General features: G+C 41.3%; 2 protein-coding genes and 2 long non-coding RNA genes across 6 annotated transcripts; 2 read left to right on the forward strand and 2 right to left on the reverse strand.

Moving 5' to 3' along the window:
* Positions 1 to 467: 467 nt before the first annotated feature.
* LOC125706135 (AP-1 complex subunit gamma-1-like) lies at positions 468 to 15,174 on the reverse strand. The gene is made up of 23 exons (XM_048972685.1): positions 15,083 to 15,174; positions 12,274 to 12,477; positions 12,004 to 12,128; positions 11,706 to 11,847; positions 9,509 to 9,605; positions 9,219 to 9,295; positions 7,870 to 7,965; positions 7,706 to 7,786; positions 7,482 to 7,580; positions 7,311 to 7,366; positions 7,111 to 7,224; positions 6,870 to 7,010; positions 5,852 to 5,906; positions 5,511 to 5,633; positions 4,781 to 4,870; positions 4,564 to 4,688; positions 4,356 to 4,460; positions 3,688 to 3,829; positions 3,317 to 3,443; positions 2,294 to 2,389; positions 1,933 to 2,093; positions 1,704 to 1,802; positions 468 to 1,603 (listed from the first exon to the last, which is right to left on the reverse strand). The coding sequence occupies exons 2-23, from the start codon at positions 12,472 to 12,474 to the stop codon at positions 1,502 to 1,504; spliced, it is 2,454 nt and encodes an 817-aa protein (XP_048828642.1). The 5' UTR covers positions 12,475 to 12,477; positions 15,083 to 15,174; the 3' UTR covers positions 468 to 1,501.
* On the forward strand, positions 14,494 to 15,620 carry LOC125706136 (uncharacterized). 2 transcript variants are annotated; one of them, XR_007381907.1, is made up of 3 exons: positions 14,494 to 14,707; positions 15,076 to 15,365; positions 15,419 to 15,620. It is a non-coding gene; the product is annotated as an uncharacterized LOC125706136 (long non-coding RNA). The 2 variants fall into 2 exon arrangements; XR_007381905.1 differs by having other exon boundaries at positions 15,133 to 15,365.
* Positions 15,621 to 18,081: 2,461 nt separating this feature from the next.
* Positions 18,082 to 19,168, reverse strand: LOC125706909 (uncharacterized). Its single transcript, XR_007382097.1, has 2 exons — positions 19,061 to 19,168; positions 18,082 to 18,668 (listed from the first exon to the last, which is right to left on the reverse strand). It is a non-coding gene; the product is annotated as an uncharacterized LOC125706909 (long non-coding RNA).
* Positions 19,169 to 20,656: 1,488 nt separating this feature from the next.
* On the forward strand, positions 20,657 to 24,798 carry LOC125706380 (IST1 homolog). 2 transcript variants are annotated; one of them, XM_048973050.1, is made up of 11 exons: positions 20,659 to 20,782; positions 20,901 to 20,947; positions 21,144 to 21,244; positions 21,481 to 21,661; positions 21,823 to 21,910; positions 22,067 to 22,150; positions 22,265 to 22,375; positions 22,473 to 22,631; positions 22,787 to 22,867; positions 23,311 to 23,356; positions 23,631 to 24,798. In XM_048973050.1, the coding sequence occupies exons 3-11, from the start codon at positions 21,157 to 21,159 to the stop codon at positions 23,798 to 23,800; spliced, it is 1,008 nt and encodes a 335-aa protein (XP_048829007.1). In that variant the 5' UTR covers positions 20,659 to 20,782; positions 20,901 to 20,947; positions 21,144 to 21,156; the 3' UTR covers positions 23,801 to 24,798. The 2 variants fall into 2 exon arrangements, 1 of the variants encoding a protein (XP_048829007.1); XR_007381986.1 differs by having other exon boundaries at positions 20,657 to 20,782; positions 22,787 to 23,356; positions 23,631 to 23,733.
* The last annotated feature ends 314 nt before the right edge of the window (positions 24,799 to 25,112 follow it).

Here is a 25,112-nt window from a genome sequence, read left to right on the forward strand (position 1 = left end):
TCACTGCAAACTCCATGACGGTGCTGCCTGCCTGCAGAAGGGTTAATGGAGGGGAGACGGTGAAAAACCACCACACAGGTGCTTAAACCAGACGGAAACTTCAGATAAAACATGATGACAAAAAACTGCATGAGACTCAAAATAACATACATGTACTCACTGCACGCAAACACTGCTTGGCTACATCACCTACAACAGTTGTAGTAAGACTTCTGAACAAAACAAACAAAAAAACATTCAAGGAACTGTGGATTCTGAAATGCCAAATTCAAGTTTGACAGCAAGTAGTCATAGTGGTTCTATAGTAAGGGTACAAATGTTAGGGTTCTGGATTGGTTAATTAAAAATAAAAAATAAAAATCAGCATGAGATTGGGTTGTGATCTGGTGATGTTCACCTTAAGAGAATTAAGGAAAAAAACAACGTGGTCAATGAAATGCGAAAAATGTTCATGACAACGGTTCATTCTTTAAAACGGTGATTTTGCCATGGGTAACTACTGTACCATGAGAAAATTCAGGATGCGTAAAATGTACTGCACTTTTGCTGCAGTTTTTAAAGACTGTTAGTCACAGTAGCATGGTAAGCAGGGGAAAATAAAGAAATAAATAGGCCAAACAAATTAACATGCAACCCTATATACCAAATGAAGTGTACATTTCCAAGTTTAATCCTCATTCACACTGGAATGGGGGAAATAACCATTTCAACAAGATATATTTTTTTCCTTTCAATTTCAACATTATTGCTACAAGAATGCAAGACTGAATTTTCAGCCAAAACACTGACAATCTGCGACTGGTTAAGTTAGGCTGAATAAGTCAGTTTTATATGAACATGCCAAAAAAAAAACAGAAGCATAGTATTTGGACCAAAAGGGTTGTACTTAGCGTGAAGATGGCTGATTTTTATTACAGAAATTAAGACCAAGACACCAAACTGGAGAATAAATGACATACCACAAAACCCAGAAAGAGCCAGAAACCCCACAGCCACATCGTAATTCCCCACAGTACACAGGGAGAAGTGATTAAAGTGCAAAAAACTAACCTTCTGCTGTATTTCATTTCTGGAGGGGACATTAAACAAGAAGAAATAAAAGGCATCCTGACAATTTAGTTAGACAGACAACTGCTAAAAACATGAAAGGGACTCCTTTTAGCAGAGGAACTGCTGATATGAAGCAGCTCCAGGCTCTGCATGCCTCCCTGGCAGCAGCACGGGTTTGCCTGTGTCAGAGTAGTGCCTAGATGAGGTGGACATTGGGGACGGCACTGACACCCGTCGCACTCGCTAAATGGATATGTCGTCACATACTTTTGCTGAACTAATCGTCAGACGCATCATCATCATTTTGTGTCTGAAGGAATCCTGTTTCCCCCGGGCCACCTCAGGGTACCAGTCTGTGCTGACATCACAGTTTGGGCGGGGGGGCAGTCTTTTCCATAGTTCATTTAGCAGGTGGGGGAGGAGGGGTCTTTGAGAGCAAAGAGCCAACCCTTCACTGCCAGGACTGAGTGGGGAAATTGTTGACCTCTGCCAGGTCTTGAACCGAAGACCCTTTATGGGTATAAGTCAGTTTGATCCTCATGCGCAGTTGTTGCTGGGAATTAAATAAATAAATAAATAATATATCAATGATTACTCTCCCAGCAAGTAATTTAAAATAAGCTCTACATGCTCTGTGGGGGAACAGCACGTACCTTCTGTGGGTTCAGCACCTTGATCACCTGTGTGACAGTTCCCTTGTTGAGTGCAGGAACAACATTACCGCTGGGGGAAAGGAGCTGCAGCTGGAAGGTCTGAGAAAAGCAATGTTAGTTAATATTTCCTGCTAAATTGCCCATCATTTATTGGCACTCAAATTTTTTGTCTGTTTGGGTAGTAGTACGGTAATTCTCAGCACTGTAATTACAGGGACAGACACCTCACCTTTGGTACTGCAGCTTGGAATACGAAATCAGCCATGTCTACCTCAGTCAAGTTGGACGCATGGATGGTAATAACGGACACATTGGGATTTGAATTGGACCTTTCAAATGTGAAGTCTATTTTCAGTCCATTTTTATTGTAGGCTGTCATTGGTGGAATGGCTAAAAATGGGGGAAAACAAATACATTATACACTGAGTAACACTGATTAAATGGCTACTAAAATCCTTGCACTATAGGGAATCAAGAATTCATATAATATTAAACCTAAGTGACTGTACTGCCTGCTAGAGAACAAATATGGGGACATTTCCCGGCAAACTTATGACCCACAATGGCTGTGTGCAAGGTGCCACTCTCACCTCCTGCAACATCATTAAAAAGGGGCTGGGAGGAGATGCCGTCCAGCAGGAAGGCGGGCTGGGAGACAGAGATGGGAGCAGCAGGGGCTGGGACACCTAGGTTTGGAGCAGAACACACCTTTTCGTTGCAGCAGGGCAATATAACAGCATGGAATAATACGCATTTTTAGGCTCAAAAATGACTTTCTGGGCAACTTCTAAATATTGTCTTTCAGCAATTGGGTCATTAAACCTGACAGATATTATAACTGAACTGCACCATCAAAGTCCGTTTTATAGCCAGCACAGCTGGCAAATCCTGCAGGCTCACTTCACAAACACAACAAGCTTAGAGTGTCTAATTTGGCAGGAGGGTGGCATGGAACCATCCATTGCTGACACGTGGCAGCCATCTGTGTCCAGCTGGGACAGATTCTACACTCGGGTCTCGCTACAGCCCACGCATGCCCAACCCCCCAGCATCCCCCAAGTCAAAGGCTCCATGGGAGCAGCAGAGCACAGCAGTTGGCTTCAGTGATGCACCAGAAAATGCTGAGGAATCGGGAGGAAGCCTCCCAGTTTACAGCAGCCAGAGCAAGGGGAAGGCGGAGCATGGGAAATGGGATAAGCGAGGTAGACAGGATGTCTCTCCGCTGCTGTGCAAGAAACTTGTTTCTCAATAACATTCTCTTCAGGATGCGAAGATACAGTTCAGTTAAATTAATCACTCCCCTAATAGCCTGCCATTTACGTTGGTAGAAGCATTGCTTTCACAGGTACATACGCCTCTTTCCCAGAATAACATTCCTGCCTCATCACCATGCGCGACACATACAAAAACCTCCCGATGCACATCAGAGACTAGATTACGAGGATCCACATGATTCAAGTAGCTGATTTCAAAGTCTAACGAACATTTTGCTGTAAATCAGGTCATAACTAGATCACCTTAAAATAGTTTGTCAGGAGCTACTCTGAGGACAAATACCAGAAACACCAAGCATAGCACAGGAGGCGTGGCAGAGAAGCAGGACTCCATCCTACCTGAGAGCGAAAGGTCCCCCAGAAGGTCCAATAACTCCCCACCAGAGGAGGCTGGTTTCGTGGGCAGCTCAGTCTGGATCACAGGCACTACGTCGTTCCCTCCCAGAAGGTCTAGCAGATCATTAGCCTTCAGCAAAGACAAGATTCACAGCATTAAAGCAGTATAATTTAAAATGCCATAGTGAAGGTGTCAATAAATGAGCTGACTCAGTGGGCAATAATTAAACAAATCATGCATTTAATGCAAGAATGGCATGTTCCAAAACTGAGTAAGGCACAGTCACTGACCACTCAGTAACAGTAACAGATTTGCACCCCAGTGAGTAGCACATGCTGGACCCATGCTGGCTATGAGATTACATTTCCCTCACTTGGGAAGAAGGCTGCGGGATGCTGGGCGGGTGTTTGGAGTCCCGAACTGAAGGCTCTGCCTCTCCATTGGTGTGCAGTATCTCTGTAGGGCCATTGGTGGTGGTTTTTTCCATGATAGGCATTCGTTCTAATAAGGCAGACCTTCAGGCAAAAGAACAAAACAGGGTGGGGGGAGCAATGGGGACTTCAGGGTCAAATCATAGATCGACTGTACAATTCTCATAGGTGGTAGGCAGTCATGGAAAGTGAGAGGGCTGACAGAACTTTGTCATGCATATAATTTACAAAAAAAGCTGCAATACATACAATGTGAACATGATAACATTATTACTGAACCACAGCCATTCCGGCATCTCACACTGGCCATTTCAAAGAAAGTCCTGTCTTACACAGCGAATTTAAACAAGTATGTGTGAGTCCCTGCACACATATTAAACACCGGCATGCGAGTTCACATAAGGACAATATTTAGTGTTTTTCCCCCCTCCAAAAGTAGGAAAAAGGAAAAAGTGGAAACAGTAACACTGAGCTATATTACACAACTAAACCTGTTTACATTTTGTCAATTAAAGAGCACATTACAGTAAAGAGCCACAGAAAACCAACTGAGGAAGAGCCAAGGACAACAATCACAGCGTGATAGGAGAGTGATGTGATTGTGACATACCTCATGTGGTCATATTTCTTGAAAAGCGCATTGTACTCCACAGCCCTCTGCTGGAGCTCCACGTCGATGCTGCTCCCATATATTGACACAACCCGCTTGATTCGACTGCAAGCACACAAACACACACATGGGGAAAATGACATCTGATTGAGCAGAGAAAACAGAGTGAGAAAAGTTATGTCACAGTCACAGCAGTAAAAGTTCATACTTCACACTGCTGAAACGCGTGGAGAGCTTCATAATTGCTGTGAGTGCATAGCCCCGAGTTATCGGTGAAGACAGATTGGACACAAGGATGCCTTCCAAAACATCCAGCACCTCATCTTCTGTGACCTGTGTGTAATTCACAGTAGACAGAAGACACTGAAGTCAGGCCGGAGATGTAGGAAAGACTGACTAACCAAGCAGCAGCACGGGGTACGTACGTGGATGGGCTCCTCCTCTTCACACTGACCCGACACCAGTAGGTCACCATACTCGCCCATACACCAGGATGCCACCTGTACCAAGGGCTGCTGAAGATAAGAAACAGAAAACAGCAAATAGAAGCACAAGTTCAGTGCCATATGCAAGACACCTTTTGCTTCTTCTTAAGCTATCGAGAAGGGCAACTTTCGGATGACTTTGACAAGAAAAATAAAGATCAAGACAGATTAGAGAGAGAACACAAAGCCCCCGGGGGGTGTCAGCATGGTGTGGGGCCATGCTGAAGCATTTTGATATTCCGTTTTTAAAAAGCAATCTGTCATCCCCCATCTGTGCAATAACACGCAGATGATTCATCCCCAACAACTGATGGCACTGTGATGGCAAGCCGAGATGTATTCCTGGAGATGTCAAGACTGCAAAGTGTCGCTTGCATGCAGTTTGCGGTGCTTGTTGTTCCAAAAACCCCAACACATCTTCACATTACGACAATCAAAAGGGAAAAAAAAAAAAAACAGCAAACTGGGGCAATACCGCATCAGTCTCATAACTGCAAGGCTGACACTCACACAGGGTCAGCAAGAGAAAGCACGTCAAAGTACGTCAAAGGTGACAGATACCCCCCCCCCCCCCCCACACACACACACTTTTGTCACATCCTAACAAATAATCCGCATGGACATGTTTCCGTTCTGCAATGCTCATAGAACAGGTTTTTCAGCCACTTACTTGCGAGATGTCGTCCAGCACGGCTTTGTATAGCCTCTGCACTGTGTATGAATGCATCTCCACACTGTTGGTGATCAGCTGTATGAGGTTGGGCACAGAATCGTCTCGAACATAACTGCCCGCCTAAGTGAAGAATAGAGCCGCATTTACCTGAGGTGCGTGTCATTTAGACAAACATAAGCTGCTGTCGCTGCTTTGAGATTCGTCTTTATGCTTACAGTTCAGGGATCATTCCATAAATAATCATCCATCAAATCTTACATACAGTATAACAATATTGTACAGCAATAACACACACACTGTGACATTTCAGACAATCCCTAAACCAGCAGGAATCATACCGTTGTCAAGACCTTCATAATGGTGTCTATGTGCCATCTTTTTGAGGGTGCATACCTGTAAGCAAAACACAAAGAGAGAAGTCAACGCAGCAGAAGACATTACGAAGTCAACGGGGTATATGTGCTTGTAGGTTGAGCCTCAGTCACTGGCCAAACAAGTGTAAGAAGTACTGGAGGAGAAGCTACATAACAACTACACACCACTTATGATAAAGTAAGTGCAACGTTAGAGGGAACGCAGATTTATCTACTTTTACAACAAGCAAGGACATACAACATTGTTCTTGACCATAAAGAACTACAGTTTTTTTTTTTTTTAAATAAAAAAAAAGCTGAATTGGGTACTGAGTAGTCAAAGGGAGTTAAACATACAGTATACTTATCATGGAACAATTTAATAAATATTAAGAACCTGTATATCTTACAGAACTGTGACAAATTAATTGAAACAAATTCAACGTATCAACATTTCAACATATAATATGACCTCCTTGAGTTTTTTTATTCCAGTAGCATTTGGATGCGATTGGACATACAATCCAACAATTCTGAGCAGACTTTAATGATTTTGGGGTTCCAGTACCACACTTGAATTAACGCCTGAATAAGCTTATCTTTGGTGTTACAGTCCATCCCACGAAGGCACTGCTTACAGATTGACCACAGATTCTATATAGGGTTTAAATCCAGAGTTTACAGGCCAATTAAAAAGTTTTCTTCTTGTTGATAAAATTCCTAAACATTTTTGACATACGGCACAGGGCAAGATCATGCTGAAGACGCCTGACCAGTCAGAAAATGTAACAATGATGAAATTTCCTGTGTTTGATGATGTAACCCCAACCAATTGAAAAAGTAATGAAAGCACAATGTTGGCTTTCCAGAATGAAACAAAATCATATCGTGAAAAATTATTACTTGTTTCAATTAATTTGCACAAGGGTGTGGTTTCATATCGTACGCTCCACAATACCCAACCTCCTAACGTTTTAACTTTCTTCATGGATAAAAACCTTACTTTTCTGCAGCGAGGAAGATTCCTGACGCACAATCAGCTTTAAATTCAGGGTCACACATGTCCAGGAAGTGAAGTAGTTCCTTCATCATCCCACGGACGTTGTTTCCATTCACAAGCGCAAAGCTGAGCTCCATCGCTCGTCTGGGGAAAGCACCAAACTGTCAGCCTTCCAACGGTCACAGAGGCTCGTCCACAGATCACAGGAGTATCTCGCAATGATGACCGCATCTGTCTTTCTTACCTTTTGATGGACACATCAAGGTCCTTCAGGCAGTCTACAATAGTGCTTCTATGCCTTTGCACAGCATTGTGGTCAGTCTGTACGGTCTTCAACAGGGATGTTAGTGCTACATATCTGAACCAAGAAAAAAAAAAAGTGCATCATGTTTTGCCCACACATCTACTCAGTTTCTAATTAACCTCACGCTCTAAATCACTCACCTGATGTTTTTGTCATTGTTTAGTAGGAAGCGCCCCAAGATGTTAATTGCCAATACCTACATAAAAAATGGAGTTTGACTTTTCAATGCACACATCTCTACAAATTTACAAATGAAAAGTTACTGTATATGTGCTTGCCCCCGCCCCCAAAGAGAATAGAGACAGTCTGACCCTCAGTCCGCTTTCTGATTTGATGTCCATAATGGTCAGCACTGTTTCGTAGAGGATGGCGTTGCCAACATTTTTACTCGTCTCCGTGTTGGTTGCAACCTAGAAAAGGTAGAGAAGATGATTTGCTATGGTGGGCACCGAATGTGTGAAACCTAACCGCTGTACAACTTAATTTTGGTAGGTTCGTGAAAAAATATGAAGAAAAACAAAGTGATAAATCACACCTGTGCAAGGATGTCATTCATGGCTTCACTGGAGTCGTCATCGCCTTTTCCCAGAATTCTTAGCAACCTCAATATTCTCACCTGAAACGGCAAATGTCACTGATCGCTCCTAAAACAAATGTATTTATTGAATGCGAACTGTAGGCAGAGTCGAGGCCTATTACCTGCAGGAATGGGTCGCTGATACCAGACACATCATGTTCTGGTGAGTAGCCCGACATGATGAGGTTCTTAAGAATTCTGACCAGCTGCGGGACCAACTGAAATATGAGCAACAGAGGCAGAGTCTGTGATAATGGAACTGTTTGAGGACACATCAAAACACAGATATTGCTCATGAAAATAAATACACAGCTGTATAATGTTGCCAGAAGGACGGTCATTGACATGTCCTGTAAATTAAACATTTATACCTTGTAAACCATCTATTCGTAAATATCCATTGTTATTTGCTGTAAAAACTTTTTACTCAGCAAGTCTTTGTCTATGGAAATGTTATAAAATGCACTCTTTAGAGGTTAGATTCTTATAGACGTATACCGCTTATAAAAGCAATGTTGGTATAATGTTAAATTAAATTTATTTTTTCTAAAGATGTTTAAAGATAATTCTATTTAAATATTACTGACGTTACTATTGCTACAAATAAAAGCGCCAAATAAAATAGCCAAATTGTGAAATGTAATCTATGACTCCTAACTATCCAATTTAATTAACTGAGCATACTTATGCAAATTGCCATTCAGTTGAATGCGAATGTAATTATACAGTCATAAAATGATTTGCTGAAGTGAAAAGACTGTATAATGGCCAAGAATGCATGTATTACAAATAAATAAGCAAATAAACATATAAAGCCTGCCAAGATTGGCAAAGACAACAGAATAAGTGACTTTCCAAAGTAATAAACAATACTTCCACAAAAATTGCACTACACCTACAATGACCTTAAATATCTTGGCATGGGCATGCACCAACAATCAACCAAACGTCCTCTTACCTTCTCATTCTAACACAATGCAGGAATTGTAACAAAGACAAATGACAGAAAAATGAGGTAGATGTTAGGAAGAACCGGAAAAGTTTTACTTAGAGAGAAATTTAAAGGAGGTACAGCGACTGATTCATCTCAGCTGACAGCTTGTATAGAGGGCAGAGACCGGAGCTGTGTCAGTCCGGCTTCACACATATGCAACCCTGTGTTTCAATATAGCCTAGCTGTGCATCCACAGACCCAGGATCATGAATTTAAATCAGAATTTCCAAATCCAGTCCTTGGGGACCCACAACCAGTTTTTGCTCCCTTCTGGCTCTGGGAAATCCTGCTTTAAAGCAATGAGACAGATCTACGGTCTTTTGGTAACTGGAAATGGAATTCCCGAAATCTCAAGAACTCTTACTGAGTAAAGAGAACGCGCTGGAACTGAGGTATCAAACCCCGAAACGAGCAGTGCCTCTGGGCAGAGGGAAAGGAGAGGCAAAGGCGTATGAGGGGCAGAGAGCCATGCCGTACCTTCCGGAAATGTGCCAGCATGTCGGGGCTCCGCTCACACATCTCTGTGAGCAAAACGACAGACGTGTGCAGGACACCTGAAACGAGGAGGCGCCGCACGCAGATTAGCTCACCCACATATCAGACCCCCCGGTGCTGTCAAGCAAACGAGGAAAGTCACTTATTACAACATCAACATGAGAAGACCAGGGTAGATCTGTCAAGATATGAGTAGTCCCACCAGGGCCCTTGGCAAAGACAGGTCTGAGGTGACAGTTAAACACCCATCATCACCCATTCTGATGTCTCACCATGATTCTTCTCGTTCAGTAGGTTTTTTGTCGCTGGAAGAAACATTTCCATTAGCTCAGGCACCTTCCGGATCACATGGACTGCACACAATGCTGCCTGCAGTGAAACAAGTCATGCTGTTATAAACATGAACGCACACAAACACTGTGCAAAATATATTCCATGTATCTGTTAAATTTCACCACCAAATTAATAAAAAAACTTGATGTGGTACTGATTAGCTAGGCATAGTGTATGTTTGAGTCAATGGTTTACATTGCATTTACATTCACCCTTCCATATGTGTCAGTTTGACACTCATAGTTTTGGTTATTTGCCAGTTGGTCATGAACAATGAAATGGGAAAATTTTCGGTTGCCGAAAGATCGCAGAAACTCATGGACAACGCATAACTTAAAAATATATAAACAACAACATAAGAACATAAGAAATATACAAACGAAACGAGGACATTCGGCCCATCAAGCTCGTTTGGGGAGAACTTAACTAATACCATAGCTCACAGTTGTTAAAATCTTATTTAAAGGAACTCTGATTTAAAGGAACCCAGGGTTTTAGCTTGTGCTACATTAGTAGGAAGACTATTCCATACTCTACACGCTGCGTAAAAAAGTGCTTCCTCAAATTCGTTTTAAAATGTTTCCATAATTCCAATAATTCCACTTATGGCCACGAGTTCTAGTATTTAAACTAATATTGAAATAGCCATTTGACTGAACAGCATCCAGACCTGTTAGAATCTTATATGCATGTCCCCTCTTAGTCTCCTTTGCTTGAGACTAAACAGATTCAGCTCAGTTAACCTCTCCTCATAAGACATTCCTCTAAGACCAGGAATCATTCTCGTAGTCCTACATTCCACCTTTTCCAAAGCAGCAATGTCCTTCTTAAGGTATGGTGACCAAACCTGCACACAATATTCTAGGTGGGGTCTTACCAAGGAATTATATAATCGTAGCATCACTTCCCTTGACTTAAACTCCATACACCTAGAGATGTAACCCAACATTCTATTGGCCTTTTTTATTGCTTCCACACACTGGCAAGAGTGGGACATGGAAGCATCAACATACACACCGAGATCTTTCTCGTAATCAGCTACCTTTATTTCAGTTTACTGTATATATTGGTGTCAATATTATTAATGTAAATTAGGAACAATAGTGGTCCTAAAATTGAGCCCTGCGGTACCCCCTATGAACGCAGGCCGACTGTGACATTGTGCCTCTAATAACTACTCTCTGCTTCCTGTCTGCTAACCAGTTTTTGATCCAAGCTGCTACAGTTCCTAATATCCCTGTGGCTTTGAGTTTAAGCAAGAACCGTTTGTGGGGGACAACATCAAAGGCCTTCTGGAAATCTAAGTAGATCACATTATAGACCTTTTTGTGATCAATTTTTATATCGATCTATATCATATAAAATCACATTACACATAAATATTAGTGTAATTTAATAGTGAGTCCAAGTGCAAACTAAATATTAATATTAGTCATCGATTTTCACATTTGCCAGGATCTTCCACCTTTGATAATTGATCCTTTATTGTCCCCGTGGGGAAATTCATTTTTACACCTCCCTCAACTTGCTCTTTTGAAGAGCAAGCTGTCCGCAAAGGGCAGCCACCTGTTGGGGTGCCCAGGGGGCCTCTGCAAATCTGAAAGGGTGACTGTATTTAGCTGACGCTTCTATCTAAAGCAACATACGATTTAGAAAGAGGGTCAGACAGTCCCTGGTGCAACTGAGGTTAAGGGCCTTACTTAAGGACCCAGCAGTGGCATCACTCTGCCAACCACATGATCTGAACTGGAAACCATGTGAGAGAGACCTAACCTGCAGAGCCATATACCTCCCTACAATACTAGGGTGATGTCAGGAGAGGTTTTAAAACAGCTAAACACACTTTGACAGATATAAAACTTACACCAACAAAAAACAGTTTTCTCTGCCAGCCTAAGACTTGCACACAGTACCGTAGCTGTTCAGCCTTCCACTACATCAGCTCTCAAAAACACCACAGGAAAATAAATAATGAACATCATGCAGTTTAAATATCCACAGCCCAAACTGTCAGGTAGCAAACATAACCCACAACTGGCAAATTCTGCAAATCAAAGAAGTTGAGCAACAACAGTTGACTACTTTGCAGACAGTGCAGTTTTATGTGCAACAAGCGAGGTTGTGCTGCAATGACACCTTTTTTCTTAGGTAGGAATTTGACGTCTTGAGGAGCTTTTCCACTTCTCCGGCCAGATCACGACACATCTCTGCTGAGCCCATGCAACCCAGGGTGCACAAGGCCACGCCCTGGACATACTGTGTGCTGTGATTGAGATCGCTGGTGAAAGGAAGAGAAACAGGCAAGCAGAAGCGTAACCAAAAGATGTTGTTTACTTAAGGCAGAAAAATTATAATTTAACACCAGTTAGGCAAATTTAGATGATTCAGAAAAGAATGTGAAAATGGAATTCCACTGAAGAGAACAGTTCCTTACTTCTTGATGCAGTTCGTCATTAGGAGATGCACATCCTGTCTCTCATCTAGCAGCAGCATGGCACCTAGATACCCTATCCTCTTGTCTGTAAACTTCTGAGATGCAATCAATTTCAGGCATTCCAGCTGAAAGACAGAATCATCACTTTGTAATTTAAGTCACAGCACAATGAACACTAAAAGGAAATGAGATTTATGTTTAATATATTACTTTTGGCACAGAAGCAGAAGTGCTTAAGGCCTGTCAGACTAACCAAGTCCCACCACTTACTTGTCCAAAGTGTGCTGGGTAGCCCAGCATGTGCATGTACAGAAGCTTAGCAACATTTCTACAGCGGTATGTGTTATCCTCCTCTCGGAAAGAAGATCTAATAGCAGCACATTCTTTCTGGATCATTTCCCGTTCTTCTGCCTGGGTCCGAGCAGTCCGGATGGTCCGGATTAGCTCCCGTAGTCTGATTGGAGCTGGCATCCTCTTTTTGAAAAGATAAATAAATAATAACACCTATCAATTGAAGTCCACAGTATAATATAAAAATGATGCTTAATGCTATCTTTGACAGTTACATAAAACGTATGGATGTACCTGCATGACATCTTAGAAGGTTAGGATATTAAGTATATCTATTTAGAGTATCTTAACCGTATATGCATTTTCATATTGTTTCCTCAACTTTAAAAAAGTGACTTTCCTCCCAGACTTATGGGTTCAAAAAGAATATTTGTTTTATATATTACTAAATAAACCCCAGGGGACTTTATATAGTTGCAGCATATAGTTTAATCTGAAATGAAAGCGCGCTGAAATTCCATTCCATTTAATGGGGCAAGCACTAAGGTTTCAAACCACAGACCCCAATAAAAGATTCATCAACCACATGCTTAGCTGTAAGATTCATTTCTTCCATCTCTTCTTTCATAGCACAAGTGTCAAGGCATATCCATGAAACATTCTAGTTAATGACAGACAATACACATGTAAAACGTTAAAGTTGTGTTACAGTTCCCCTCTGCCTTGGTATCACCAGGCTGGATGTGCTATATCAGAAAGGCTCAGGTGTCCGGTGATTTTTTTTTTCCTCTTTAACACACAACACCTAGCTGAAAGTGTTTACTAAAAAGTTGCATAGTATAATTTATTACCGTAGAAAAAGAGTGATCTAAAAGTATATATTTTTTTCAGTTATTCCTAAATGTCTGGTAATGACACTTTTAGTGATTTTAGTGGAATTCTAAAAATTAACAACAAATCTGATGTACATATTTTTCCTGAAAGAACAAGCATTTATAAATGACCACAATGTGCAGACACTTTCTGAAGGTGGCAAACATCACATCAGAGGCATGACTTAGAGGTTCCAAGTGTATGTTCAGTGTTAAGCACCAAGCCTGGTTTAACATAGAAAGACACAGAGGGGGCATAAGCTATTTCGCTGTAGCAGAGCTGAGCGAGCTCGCTGGGCTCTGCAGAACTTTGCAGCCAGACACCCTGTCAGCAGCATAAAGTCAAGAAGCTTCACCATGATCTGCGTGGCATTCAGCACGCTGTACCCTCACAATCGCAGCGTGAGACATACGCCAGGTCAAATCACCGTTGCATCAGCAACTAATTTAGGAGGAAGCAGCCGCACACTGAGAGTGCAGGCCACCCGTCAACGAGAAACAAATAAAAACGTATCTGGTGTGTTAACAGTCCCTGCGGAGTGACAGGACGCAGCGCACTAATGACGACCACATTTATCAGGGAAGTGTAAACTAGGAGGATTAGTGAAGACATTACTAGTAGTTGATGCTGTATATGTTGGTCTCCAACTCATTAAATTCTAGTAGCATTATTTTAAAAAAAAAGTGGCATGGGTACACACTACTACTGTGTACTGAAAGAGCAAGTATGGTAGATGGATGGTTGGCCTGGGTAGATTTGTTATGGTCAGTCAATTATTATATTAATATTATATTCTATGAGTCAATTATATGTGACATAACTGTCAAACCTTTTCAAATGAATCCTGAAGTAGGTCTCATACAAGAATCATAGAACTCAACCATTTAAAAAACATTCCCATTCATCAACTGGCCTATAGACAAGTTATCAAACTAGTATCATCGAGATCAGTTCAGATACACTAATTCATCGTTATCGGTTAGTTTAATCACAAAAGTCTCTCTCTTCTTTGTAAAATATTGTGTCGGTCTTTCTGGCTGCTTTTTATAACGACCTAATTTGTTTATACAGCCAGCTTAAGAAGATCAGAAACTATACAACAGTCACGCAATAATGCCAGTACTTGCTGCAGAAACAAGTAGGAAATGCGAGATAAAAAAATCCCAAATTTAGGTAGCTGAACGACAAGCGATGTTTAATTCATTCACACACCTGTTTCCACTAAACCGGTCCGTTAAAATTGGTTAGCTATTACATCCCTAGAGCTAACCCCCCGGCTAAAATACTCACTGAATAAAAAAGCCACGCAGGCAGACAGGTAAGCAGGCACGTTAACTACTTCAGGTTAGCTTAGCGGACCTGCTCACAAGTCATCTGCGTTCACTCCTCAGGGATAGCAGGTCTAAGTCAAACTAGCGTATCGTTGAACTGCAAATGCTGCAATACTGCTGCTGCTAACACATCTACTCGGGTTAATAACTGACGATGTCCCAGGCCGACCTCTATAGAAACTGCATTTTCCGGCAGCAAGAGCCAGCAGGTAATACTACGTACTCTCACAGGCGGGTTAACGTCTACCGGGGCCTCTCTCACAACCCTCCCTTTTAAAGATATAATCTAATATGGAGACAGTACAACTTGGTCAATCTACCAGAAAGATCTAGCAGTGCAATGTAGGCCGTCCAATTCTTCAGTTAACCACTTTATACCGTTAAATCTCCGCTAATGTCTGCCTGGGGTAGCACTAGCCAGCTAGCTACACTGAACGATTTCCCAGAGACAACTCCCCCCCCCGGTGTTGAACTAGCTGCCAAACCTACACGAAAAAACAAACGTGCTCTTGTATAAATATATCACACATCTCGCGGAGAGGTGAGACAATTAACCGCCCCATTTCTGCGTGTGTAGAACTCACCGGGCGTAGTGACACCAAAAGGAAACTGGAATCTTCTCTATTTGCGACAGAGGAAGGAGCAAACTTGACATTCAAAATGGCGGCCGGGCCAGCCTGAGAACACCCCTGTAGGCGGAGGGATACTTCAAGACGGTGAATGGATTCCATTCGGGCTCAGTTTCTTCTAGGGCAGAATGAAGGCGTACGACTTGGACACCATTGGGGCTCAGTTTCTGTGAAGCCCGTAGGAAGGTATGCAACATGGACTTCCCTCTGGCTCTGTTTCTTCCCGGCACGTAAGAAGGTGTGCGACGTGAACGCCATTCGGGCTCCCATTTCTCCTCGGCCCGTAGCAAGGTGTGCGACGTGAACGCCATTCGGGCTCCAATTACTTGGAAAGTATTCGCGAAAGGGACTCCATTCGGGCTCCCGTTTCCCTTTTTATATGTACTTTAGTCAACCTGCCTGTCTAATAAGCACTTCAAATTTACAGCATAATGTCATAATGTTGGTATAATTGTAATGAGTACACACACACACCATAAAATCATAAGACAGATCTTGTGGTGACCTATAATTGTTTTACTCATGAATTTCCATCAGTCACCATATACTGAGTGTTTTTAGAAAAAAAAAACATTTAATATTTGTTGCTTAATTACTTATGACATATTAAGTCTTAGCTAAATTACTAGGGTATTCTTAATAGACACCTAATGCCACACAAAAAGTTATGCCAGTTAACCATCTTCATTGCTTTATGATAAATTTCTGATATCGGTAACTATTTTGTCACTGGCATCTGAAAGCCCAGGTGTCATGTAATGTTTGTACTACAGCCAAGGAAGGATAGTCAACTTGTACCCAAATTTTTATGCAAAATCTACACCTAAAATTGTAGTGCATATATCTCTCGCAGTTCTTTTTAGTTTGAAACAAAGATTTGCGAAAACTTGTTTTGAAATTTCTTGAATCTGCATATTTATATGGATATCACACTCTGCTTTCACTTTTGTGTGTGTGATGGTAAATCTGACATTATGAATAAAATTCACACATCCAATGTTAGTATGAGGCAGTAAACTTTGAAGCATAATTTTACCATGAAGCCAATGGGAAGGAAACACATTAAAGGATAAAAGGCTATAGCCAGGAAGTAACTGGCCCAGCTGTGTCCTGACATTGTAGACGCGGTGTACTACATACATAGCACAATAACGCTTCACACTATAAGCAAACTGCAGGGACTGCTGGCTGAGTTGCAGTGTGCCTAGGGTTTATGCGTTTTGTGATTGATAAAAACTGAGTGTGCCTTTGTTAGATGTTGGGTAACCTCTGTGACAAATGTGGACATCTTTTTAAATGTTGTTTCATTTCATATCCGCCCCCTCCCTTTGCTGCTCCTCCCCCTCTCCTAAATCAGAGAAACATCCCATGATAATATCACTCGAGAAAGAGGAACAAGCCCTAGATTTGCAGCAAACTGTTTTCTTTTCATCCACTTCAGTACGTCCTAGAGCTGACGTTTTCTTTTCTGGTATCTGGTGTATTTGCTACTTGAATTGAATTGTTCACGATATTTACTGAAGTAATGTCTAGCCTGCGTCCTTGTGAGCCTGCCCCAGTTAATCATCACCTTAGAAAGTTTCTTCACATCCATTGTTATAGTTGAATTCTATAACATATAGCTATAACATATAAATAAGGGCCCCTAGATAGAAAATGTATTTCACTGATTTTGATTCTTTTTTTTTTTTTAATCTAATAATTATATAAGCAATTACAGTGCACCAGATGTGTAGTGCAGTGGAGTCAATAAAAGAATAGCCGTGGGTAAAAGAATCATACCAACTGCCCAGAATTGCCCCCAAAAACTGTGTGCGAGAATGTTTTGAAAGGCGAAGAAATCCAAGTTGGATTTTTTTTTGTACTTTTTTGGGGGATAAGAGACTCTGCACTGCACTTGAAGTAATATGTATAAGTGTTGAATTTTCATCACAGCACATCAATGTCATTTCTACATGTAAATATGTTTTAAAATAGAAAAAGGGAGACCATTTACAAAGGCTTGATATGAAGGGGAAAATATATATAAATATATTTTATTTATATAAATAAAATATGTAGACACATTTTCTTTATAAATTTATAACGGAAAAAAGTTTGTACATTCACAAACGGTCCACAGCAGTCGTACAAATATGAAAAGAAAAGGGACAGTTGCACATCAAAGTTGTATTTAGTTTTAGCGCCTGGAGAAATCCAGGATATCACATAATATATCATTTAAATTATACCAATGTGTTTATTTGCATTTTTAGTGCCAGTTTTCAGAATGCACAAACTTGACCCCTCCACCCTGTCCCAGCTGTAATGAACTATTCCTACTTGGAGACTTTACGCTACCCAACTTTTTCCACATTAGAGTCTAGCAATATTGATTGTTTCACTGCTAAGCGAACCGATGAAGTAGTAGAATAAAATTGCATAAAGGTGCAAGAGTAACATTACATCTCCTGTGTCTTTGATACTGACGTGTTCGAGTGGTACACAAATTGTGAACAGAGATGGCGAGAGCACAAAGAACGTATGCAAAAATCAAGACTAGCTTTAGCATAGGTCCACAGCAAAAGAGAGAAGGATTAAACTTAATAAATTAGGCCAATCGATACATGTGGTTAGGATTACATATTAGGATTGGATATGTGGTTATGAGAAGTAACATTTTCATTTGAGAATTTGTTCAAGGCAATCAAGAAAAACTGTAACTGACTGTCAAGATAGTATGTTAGATTTACCTAGTGTGGGTGTCCAAGCAAACATTACAATGCAATTTGCTTCAATGTCCAGCTTTCCTAATGTCAGTGCTATTGATTGCACATACATTGCAATAGAAGTACCATCCAAGAACGAAACAGATTTTTTAACCTGTTTAAATCCATCACTGTGCAACTGCACACTCAGTGATTTCACAAGTGGATGTGTCACAATATGCAAGACGAAGGACTTGAAGGCGGGTGTTTAGCGAACAAAGGTGGTTTATTGAACTAAACAGGAGCAGGGAAACAAGACCGCAAGAAGCCAAAACAAAAAGGCAAGTATGGCGAAGGACAAGGGCAGACAGGAGGAGCGATATCAGACACTAAGCGCCGAACCTTATCTGCCTCCTGGGATCCGCATCCAAGGTGAGTCTTACGGGCACCTTCCCTGCCTCCCACAAGATAACCTCTGCCTTGGGGATCCTCCAGACTGTGGGATTACTCCTCCACTACTTATGGATATCCAGGAGGGAGTAGTTCTCCTCTTGAAGGCGGGTGGCTCCCACTGTGCTGGTAACCCCTTCCGTCATCAGATATGAGGTACTTGGGGTATTCAGTTTGCTGGATGCAGGGAAGCGTGGAAGCCGGAGCTGAGGGACAGAATGACTGGACTCGCAAACAACCCCAACAGTCTGCCTTCCGCTCTGACTTCCACACTTCCCTGCTTCGCAGCACCACCGATTACAGCTGAAGCTTCACAAAGCTCTAGCAGCAAGAACATCTCGACATGAACTGTTCAGAAGAGATTATATGAAACAAGTCTTTAGGGTAGAATTGCTGCATGAAACCTGAGGGACATAAATAAGAAGATCAGTTTGGGTAAAAGAAGACAGCCAATGAACACTAGAAAAATGGAAATCTGGGGTGTTTCTTAATATGAGTACCGTAAGTACACTCGCAGGTGATCAGATAACGCTACTATGTGTGTCCCCACTGCGATGTATGGAGAAGGTAATACAATGGTGTGGGGTTGTTCTGCTGGAGATGCTGTGGGAGATTTTTACAAAACGGAAGGCACACTGAACCAGCATGATTACCACAGCATTTTGCCGCAACACGCCATCCCATCTGGTGAACTCATGGTGTGACAGCGCAGCACGTCTGTCATTGTAAATCAACGGTTTTTCCACTGATTAGGATCAGAAGACGATAGGGCATGCGTCGGTTTGGTATAACTTACTTTGTTGATGTTTGTGGTAAGTTAATGGGTTTAATCTTCCGGGGAGGTCCAGGAAACCGGAGCATAGGTAGGAGGAAGGTTTTCTATGCTCGGGTCGCGCTGTACGGTGGGAGAGCTCATTAGAGCAGGGGGGTCGTATGGTACTTTTGTTATGGAATTCACGTCATGGTACCTGATGTTTTTATGCATTAATACATTGATTTTGGAGGGTATACTGTGCAAGAAAATGTTTAAAATAGTAAAGGCTTGTGTTTGGTAGTGATTGATATGGGAGTGATTAATGGTATTGCCTAGCATTTTAAATAAGTGCGTGGCTAAGTGGGGTGGGCGTCGTTGCAGTGAGAGGATGTATTGTTTGGGATTGTGACGCGTTCTGTCCTGCCGGCAGCTTAAAAGTAAAGCAATAAAGGAAGTTTTTGACGAGTTCTGTGCAACGGTATATATTTCTGCTCTGACCTATTTATCCGCTCGGGCACGCTCCGTTACACATGGTTGGACTGTCATTTGTTTTTCAATAAAATAATGACCCTAATTACACTTTGAGGTTATGCAAGAATTATCTTGTGAACAAGAAAGGCGATGCTACTACAGCTGACCTGGCCTCAAGAATTCTCTGATCTTAACCCTACAGAGCTGGTTTGGCATCATTTGAATCAGACTGAGTAAAGCATACAATTTACGCCCACAATTTTTGTAAACTCCTTCAGGATTGTTGGAAAAGCATTCTAGGTGGCTACTTCTGGAAGTTGGTTGAAAGAATGCCAAGAGTCTGCAATGCTGTCATCAAAGCAAAAGGTGGCTATGAGGAACTGAGCATTTCTCTTGGTCCTTGCAATTTGATATTTCATTGTCACGAGGCTTTTTTTGCACTTATAACGTGAATAACATAGCTAAATAAAGTCAATGTATTAAAAAGCAAGTGTGTCCAAACTTTTGATTGGTACAATATCATTACAGATGGGATTCTATAAAATATAAATGTATCCTGTTGAGAAAATACATTTATATTAAAATATTAATTTAAAATAAGTATGTTAAACGTATATCCTTCTATCTTGCAACTGAAAAGAATAAGATAAACGTGTAATTACTACAGTAAGAACCAGAAGGTGGAAACTTGTTACAGCTGCTTACTCACTCATTGAGGCTTATTTCATGGCGAATTACCATGGTAATGTGTTAGCTATTGGGCAGCAGCGATTTACTGACCCCTACAGCAGACATTAATTTTCTAAATACTATCATTCATTGGATTTTGCTGCTGCATTGATATAGTTAAATCAAGAGTAGCTAATGGAAATAAAGTAATTTAAATTACGGAGCAATTGGTAAATGCTCCATGTATCTAAGGCTTTATCGTACACGTTACAAGCTGATTAGTAAGTATTAGTGTTGCACATACCCATCTACTGGTTTCTTTTCTACATAAAAGAAACCAGTAGATGGGTATGTGCAACACTAATACTTACTAATTCTTCTTTTCATTTGCAATTCACACATGCGCACGAAAAAGTGTAAGAATAATGACAACGCCAAACTGAAAGGTCAAAGAACTTAAAACCCTCAAAGATCTTCAGTAGTAATACGACTGGAGGGATCAGGGATTTCCCAGCGTCCTGCCCTTGTGACGTCAATCACGTACGCGTGTCTACGTAGGAAAATACCGGAAGAGAATAAATTCGCTTCATCAAAACAGGAGTTACCTGTGTTTCGGAAGAATCGGTAATGCGATATTTTTGATATTTATACTATAATTTTCGGTTAGTTATTGCACATATCGTGAACTTCAATATAAAAATACCCATCGTTTAATGACGGTACCTTGTATTTTGGTTTTCAGGGTGTCGAGCGGTTTGAAAAATAAAAACTTCTTGGCAGCATTATCAGGTAACCAGGAAAAAGATAGAGCTTATAAACTGGTAACTGTTAAGTTGATCGTTTTGCGTAATTTAGAATTATTAATCGGTTTTGCTGTTATAAGATCCGCAAATACGCCACACGGCTAAATAAATGTGATACCACCCTGTCAGCACAGAAGTGTGGCTCATGTTCCGTAACCGAGGTTTCTTACTTCTGTACACAGGCAGCTGTCCAACATGCTAGGTGGTGGATTCAAAGCTGATAGACTTAAAGTTAACCTTCGTTTGGTCATTAATCGCCTCAAACTATTGGAGAAGAAGAAAAGTAAGTAACCTTTTCCGCATTCCATTGACAAAACTGCAAATGTGAAATCTGTTCTTGGCTAGTATGCTCAGGCAGCGCTTTTCAAAATTAAATGTCGCATTTGTTTCATGAATGTATTTCATGTAATAAGTGTTACTCAACAACTTTTATTTAAAGTACTGTAACATTAGTGATCTGTTCCGTGACAGTGTTGACTGTACTCCTAGTTTTATTGTAATATTACTCATTTCCCACAGCTGAACTAGCTCAGAAAGCACGGAAGGAAATTGCGGATTACTTGTCATCTGGAAAAGATGAACGAGCTCGTATTAGGGTTGAGCACATAATCAGAGAAGATTACCTGGTGGAGGGCATGGAGATCCTAGAGCTGCACTGTGACCTCCTCTTGGCCCGCTTTGGCCTCATCCAATCAATGAAGTGAGTTCGAGATTCTTTGAAGCACCGATTGCTTGTTGTCACACTCCTCTATACAATCCAGCAGGGAAGTGCAAACTGTAAGTAAGGGTAAATCAGATTGCCACTGAAAATTAAGGTGAACACATTGTCATGACAGGTGGTTCTTTATTTCTCCTTGATAGGGAGTTGGATCCAGGCCTTCAGGAGGCTGTGTCCACACTTATCTGGGCAGCTCCACGTTTGCAGTCTGAAGTTACTGAACTCAAGACTGTGAGTACCTGCAGAGAGGAATGAAGATGGTGACATGAAATACATTTTTGTTCTTCCTTTGCATATCATTTATCTGTTTTTTTTTTAAGTAGCACTCACCTGGAGTTTTCCAGGCACTGCCCCTTGGCTCTTGTTCACATTTGACTATGAATGCAGGTATCAGACCAGCTATGTGCAAAATACAGCAAGGAGTATGGCAAGCTGTGTAGGACAAACCAAATTGGTACAGTCAACAGTAGGGTAAGCAATGACAAGTCATTGTGTTGATTCTTTAAAATGTAAATCCTTAGAACACTATCTGTTCCTTTGTATGTTTTCTGAAAATGGCAGCTAATTTGCTGTTTCCATTCTAAGCTCATTCACAAACTGAGTGTGGAAGCCCCGCCTAAGATTCTGGTAGAACGCTACCTCATTGAGATTGCGAAGAACTACAACGTGCCTTATGAGCCAGACGCCATGGTTGATGTGAGTTTCTCCTTCTTTGAGTTGCTCTCTCTGTGATATGACCTGATATGTACACCCCCAATATACCTGCAATGGCCTGATGTACCCCCCACCACAGCCTGAGGTCTGTGCAGCAGAGGAAGCCGACCTTATTGACGTGAAGGATGACTTCAAGAAGCCAGGAGGTGGAGGAGGAGGTGGTGGCTTCACTGCCCCACCCTCAGCAATACCTATGCCCATGCCAGTAGGCTTCAGCTACCCCCTGCCCAAAGGCTCAGTAAGAAGACCCTTCAGCCTTATTTGTCTAACTATGACTTTCAATGCCGCGTCATTAGTCGTCTTTTTTTAATTGGATATTTATTGCATGTTTATATAAGCATCATTCTTCTGCTTCAAGCACAACAAGATCGTTGGTGTAACTTGATTTTGCAGCAAGAGCACATGATTGGCCCTGCCGGCTTTAATGCTTTTCAACCACCCCAGCTGCCCAGCTACCCCCCCAGCTATGAATCTGTAAGTGAAAGCTCCCAAAGCCACAGGAGATCCAGCCATTCTGCCTTCAGGGAAGATCTTTTTATTACAACTTGTCCTTCACCTTGCTTTTTCCGCTGCTTTTCTGTGCAGTTCTCTAAAGCAGTTAATGACAAGATATCAAGGCTGACGGAGAGGATAGATAGACAGTTAACTATTAGCTACTACCTGAAACAAATTGTATTCTTGGGCTCTCAGGAGTCATATTAATTCCTGTGGAATTCACAGGAAAACACTTTTACTGAACTTGAAAACACTTTTGCTTGAAATGATAATATTCAGTAGTTGAACATGGCTAAAATGTGTAAATTCCAGGGGAACAAAAGGTTGATCATGTAACATTTCAGGGCCTGTATCCAAAAGCAGCAAGTGGAATGTGTGCATGGTATTCCTGTATTTAATTTGTAAATATTTCTGTGTTTTAGAAGGATGTCCTGTTTAACAACAGTCCTGTTCCTTCCCAGGTGACAGGTAAGTGCACATTTTCCCATGTTTTGTCCTAAGGGAAAAAAAAATCCTTTTCCCATTTTTAAACATTGGTATGAAGGTCATTGTAGGGCAAGAGCATAGATCTGGCCATGGATCGGGGGAGTATCATGCGTGTTTAGGGGGGCAGGGGAATCGGGGCTGATTTGTCCCCTACCGATGTTGAAACCAAACCTATGCCCTTGCTGCAGGGGTAGAATCTCTCTCCCAAGCCATCATGTATGCTGCATCTCATTGCATTATTTTACCTCTTCCTTAGGCATCGGCCCCACCTCCCCCCAGATGTTTGACAGCCCTGGCCTCCCCGAGCTCCCCTCTGTTCCTGACACGCTTCCTGTCGCAGCCATCGGCAGAAGCACTGCACCCTCAGACGACATTGATTTTGATGATCTGACACGTCGCTTCGAGGATCTGAAGAAAAAGACCTGATCCCCCCCCGCCCCCCCCCTTTTATACTCAGTGGCCCTTCTCACACTACAGTCCCTGCAAAGAGATGATTCAGAACCCTGTAGTGACAGCCCTTGGACCCTCCTTTTCGAGTAAAACTCTTTGATATCCTAAAAACATGCCAGCCTAACTTAATTGAAATAAATATCCTCTCCCTAACAGTAGGAAACAAAGTTTCAGCACAGTGTGCTTAAATAGTAAATACTTGACATTCAGAATAGAAGTAACGTGTACAGATTTATTTTCAAAATCAGTATCTTTATAAAAATCTGTTTTTTAATGGATACTTTTCATGACTATGGCCTTTTGCTCTAAGAAAACTAATAATGTCCAATACAATAAAATGATAGCTGGTCATCACATCTTTATTGATTGCTTGTTTCCATTAGAAATTATACTTTTGCCAGAGGACCGTTACTGTGACTTTCTGCTTCTTGGCTGTGTGTGAATGTTAGGATTTCTTTTCTTTAATCTTTGTTATTCCATAGTATAGAATGTCTTTCAGTGGTGCGTTTTAATGGAATGGCTGGGGAAGAATTTGGTAATACTGTTACAAATATACTGTGGCTGTTGTGTGGTGGGATTAGTTTCAGAAGGGCAGAGTTGGCCTTTATCCCAGAACATCCTCATATTTAAAATGCCTTAATAACCAGTTTTTCTGCTTGCTAAGCTTGTTAGAATAACATTCATGCATGCATGCAATGGTGGTCATGGGTACCTCAGGACAAACTGGTCGTGGCCTACATTTATACTTGTTTGTGGTTGACGTTTTTCTTCCTTTTTACTCATTCTGATGATTGTACATCATACTACATGCTACATCTATTTAACACGAGTCTTTTAACCAGAAAAACATTTATCTTGATTAAAAAACTGCAATATACCAAAATGCTACTCAATGCCACGTTAAAATGTAAATGTTATTGGGAATTATAAATAAAATTTCCCTGTCGAATTTGAAAAGACAGATAAATGCAAAATCCCCTGTCTTCATTATTTGTTATATACACCTTTCATGTACCATGCAATAACAGTCTAGGTGTAATTGCCTTTTGACAGCATATATAAAAAAAATCCTAATAAGTTATGCCTAACACACAATACCGTATATTTATATACAATGATGATCTTATTGCTTCCTTCTTTTGTAGGTGAAGTTTCCCTCTTGTTACTAAGAACTTAGGCACTGATGCACGATACCAATTACTCGTTGTTCCAACCTTTAACGCACTGCTTGAAGTTTGAAAAAATAGGTGCAGGTGTTGTGCCGAATTCTGCACCCCTGCCGTCAAAT

Source organism: Brienomyrus brachyistius, chromosome 13 (genome assembly GCF_023856365.1).
Source record: "Brienomyrus brachyistius isolate T26 chromosome 13, BBRACH_0.4, whole genome shotgun sequence".
In the NCBI taxonomy this organism is placed as follows: Eukaryota; Metazoa; Chordata; class Actinopteri; order Osteoglossiformes; family Mormyridae; genus Brienomyrus; species Brienomyrus brachyistius.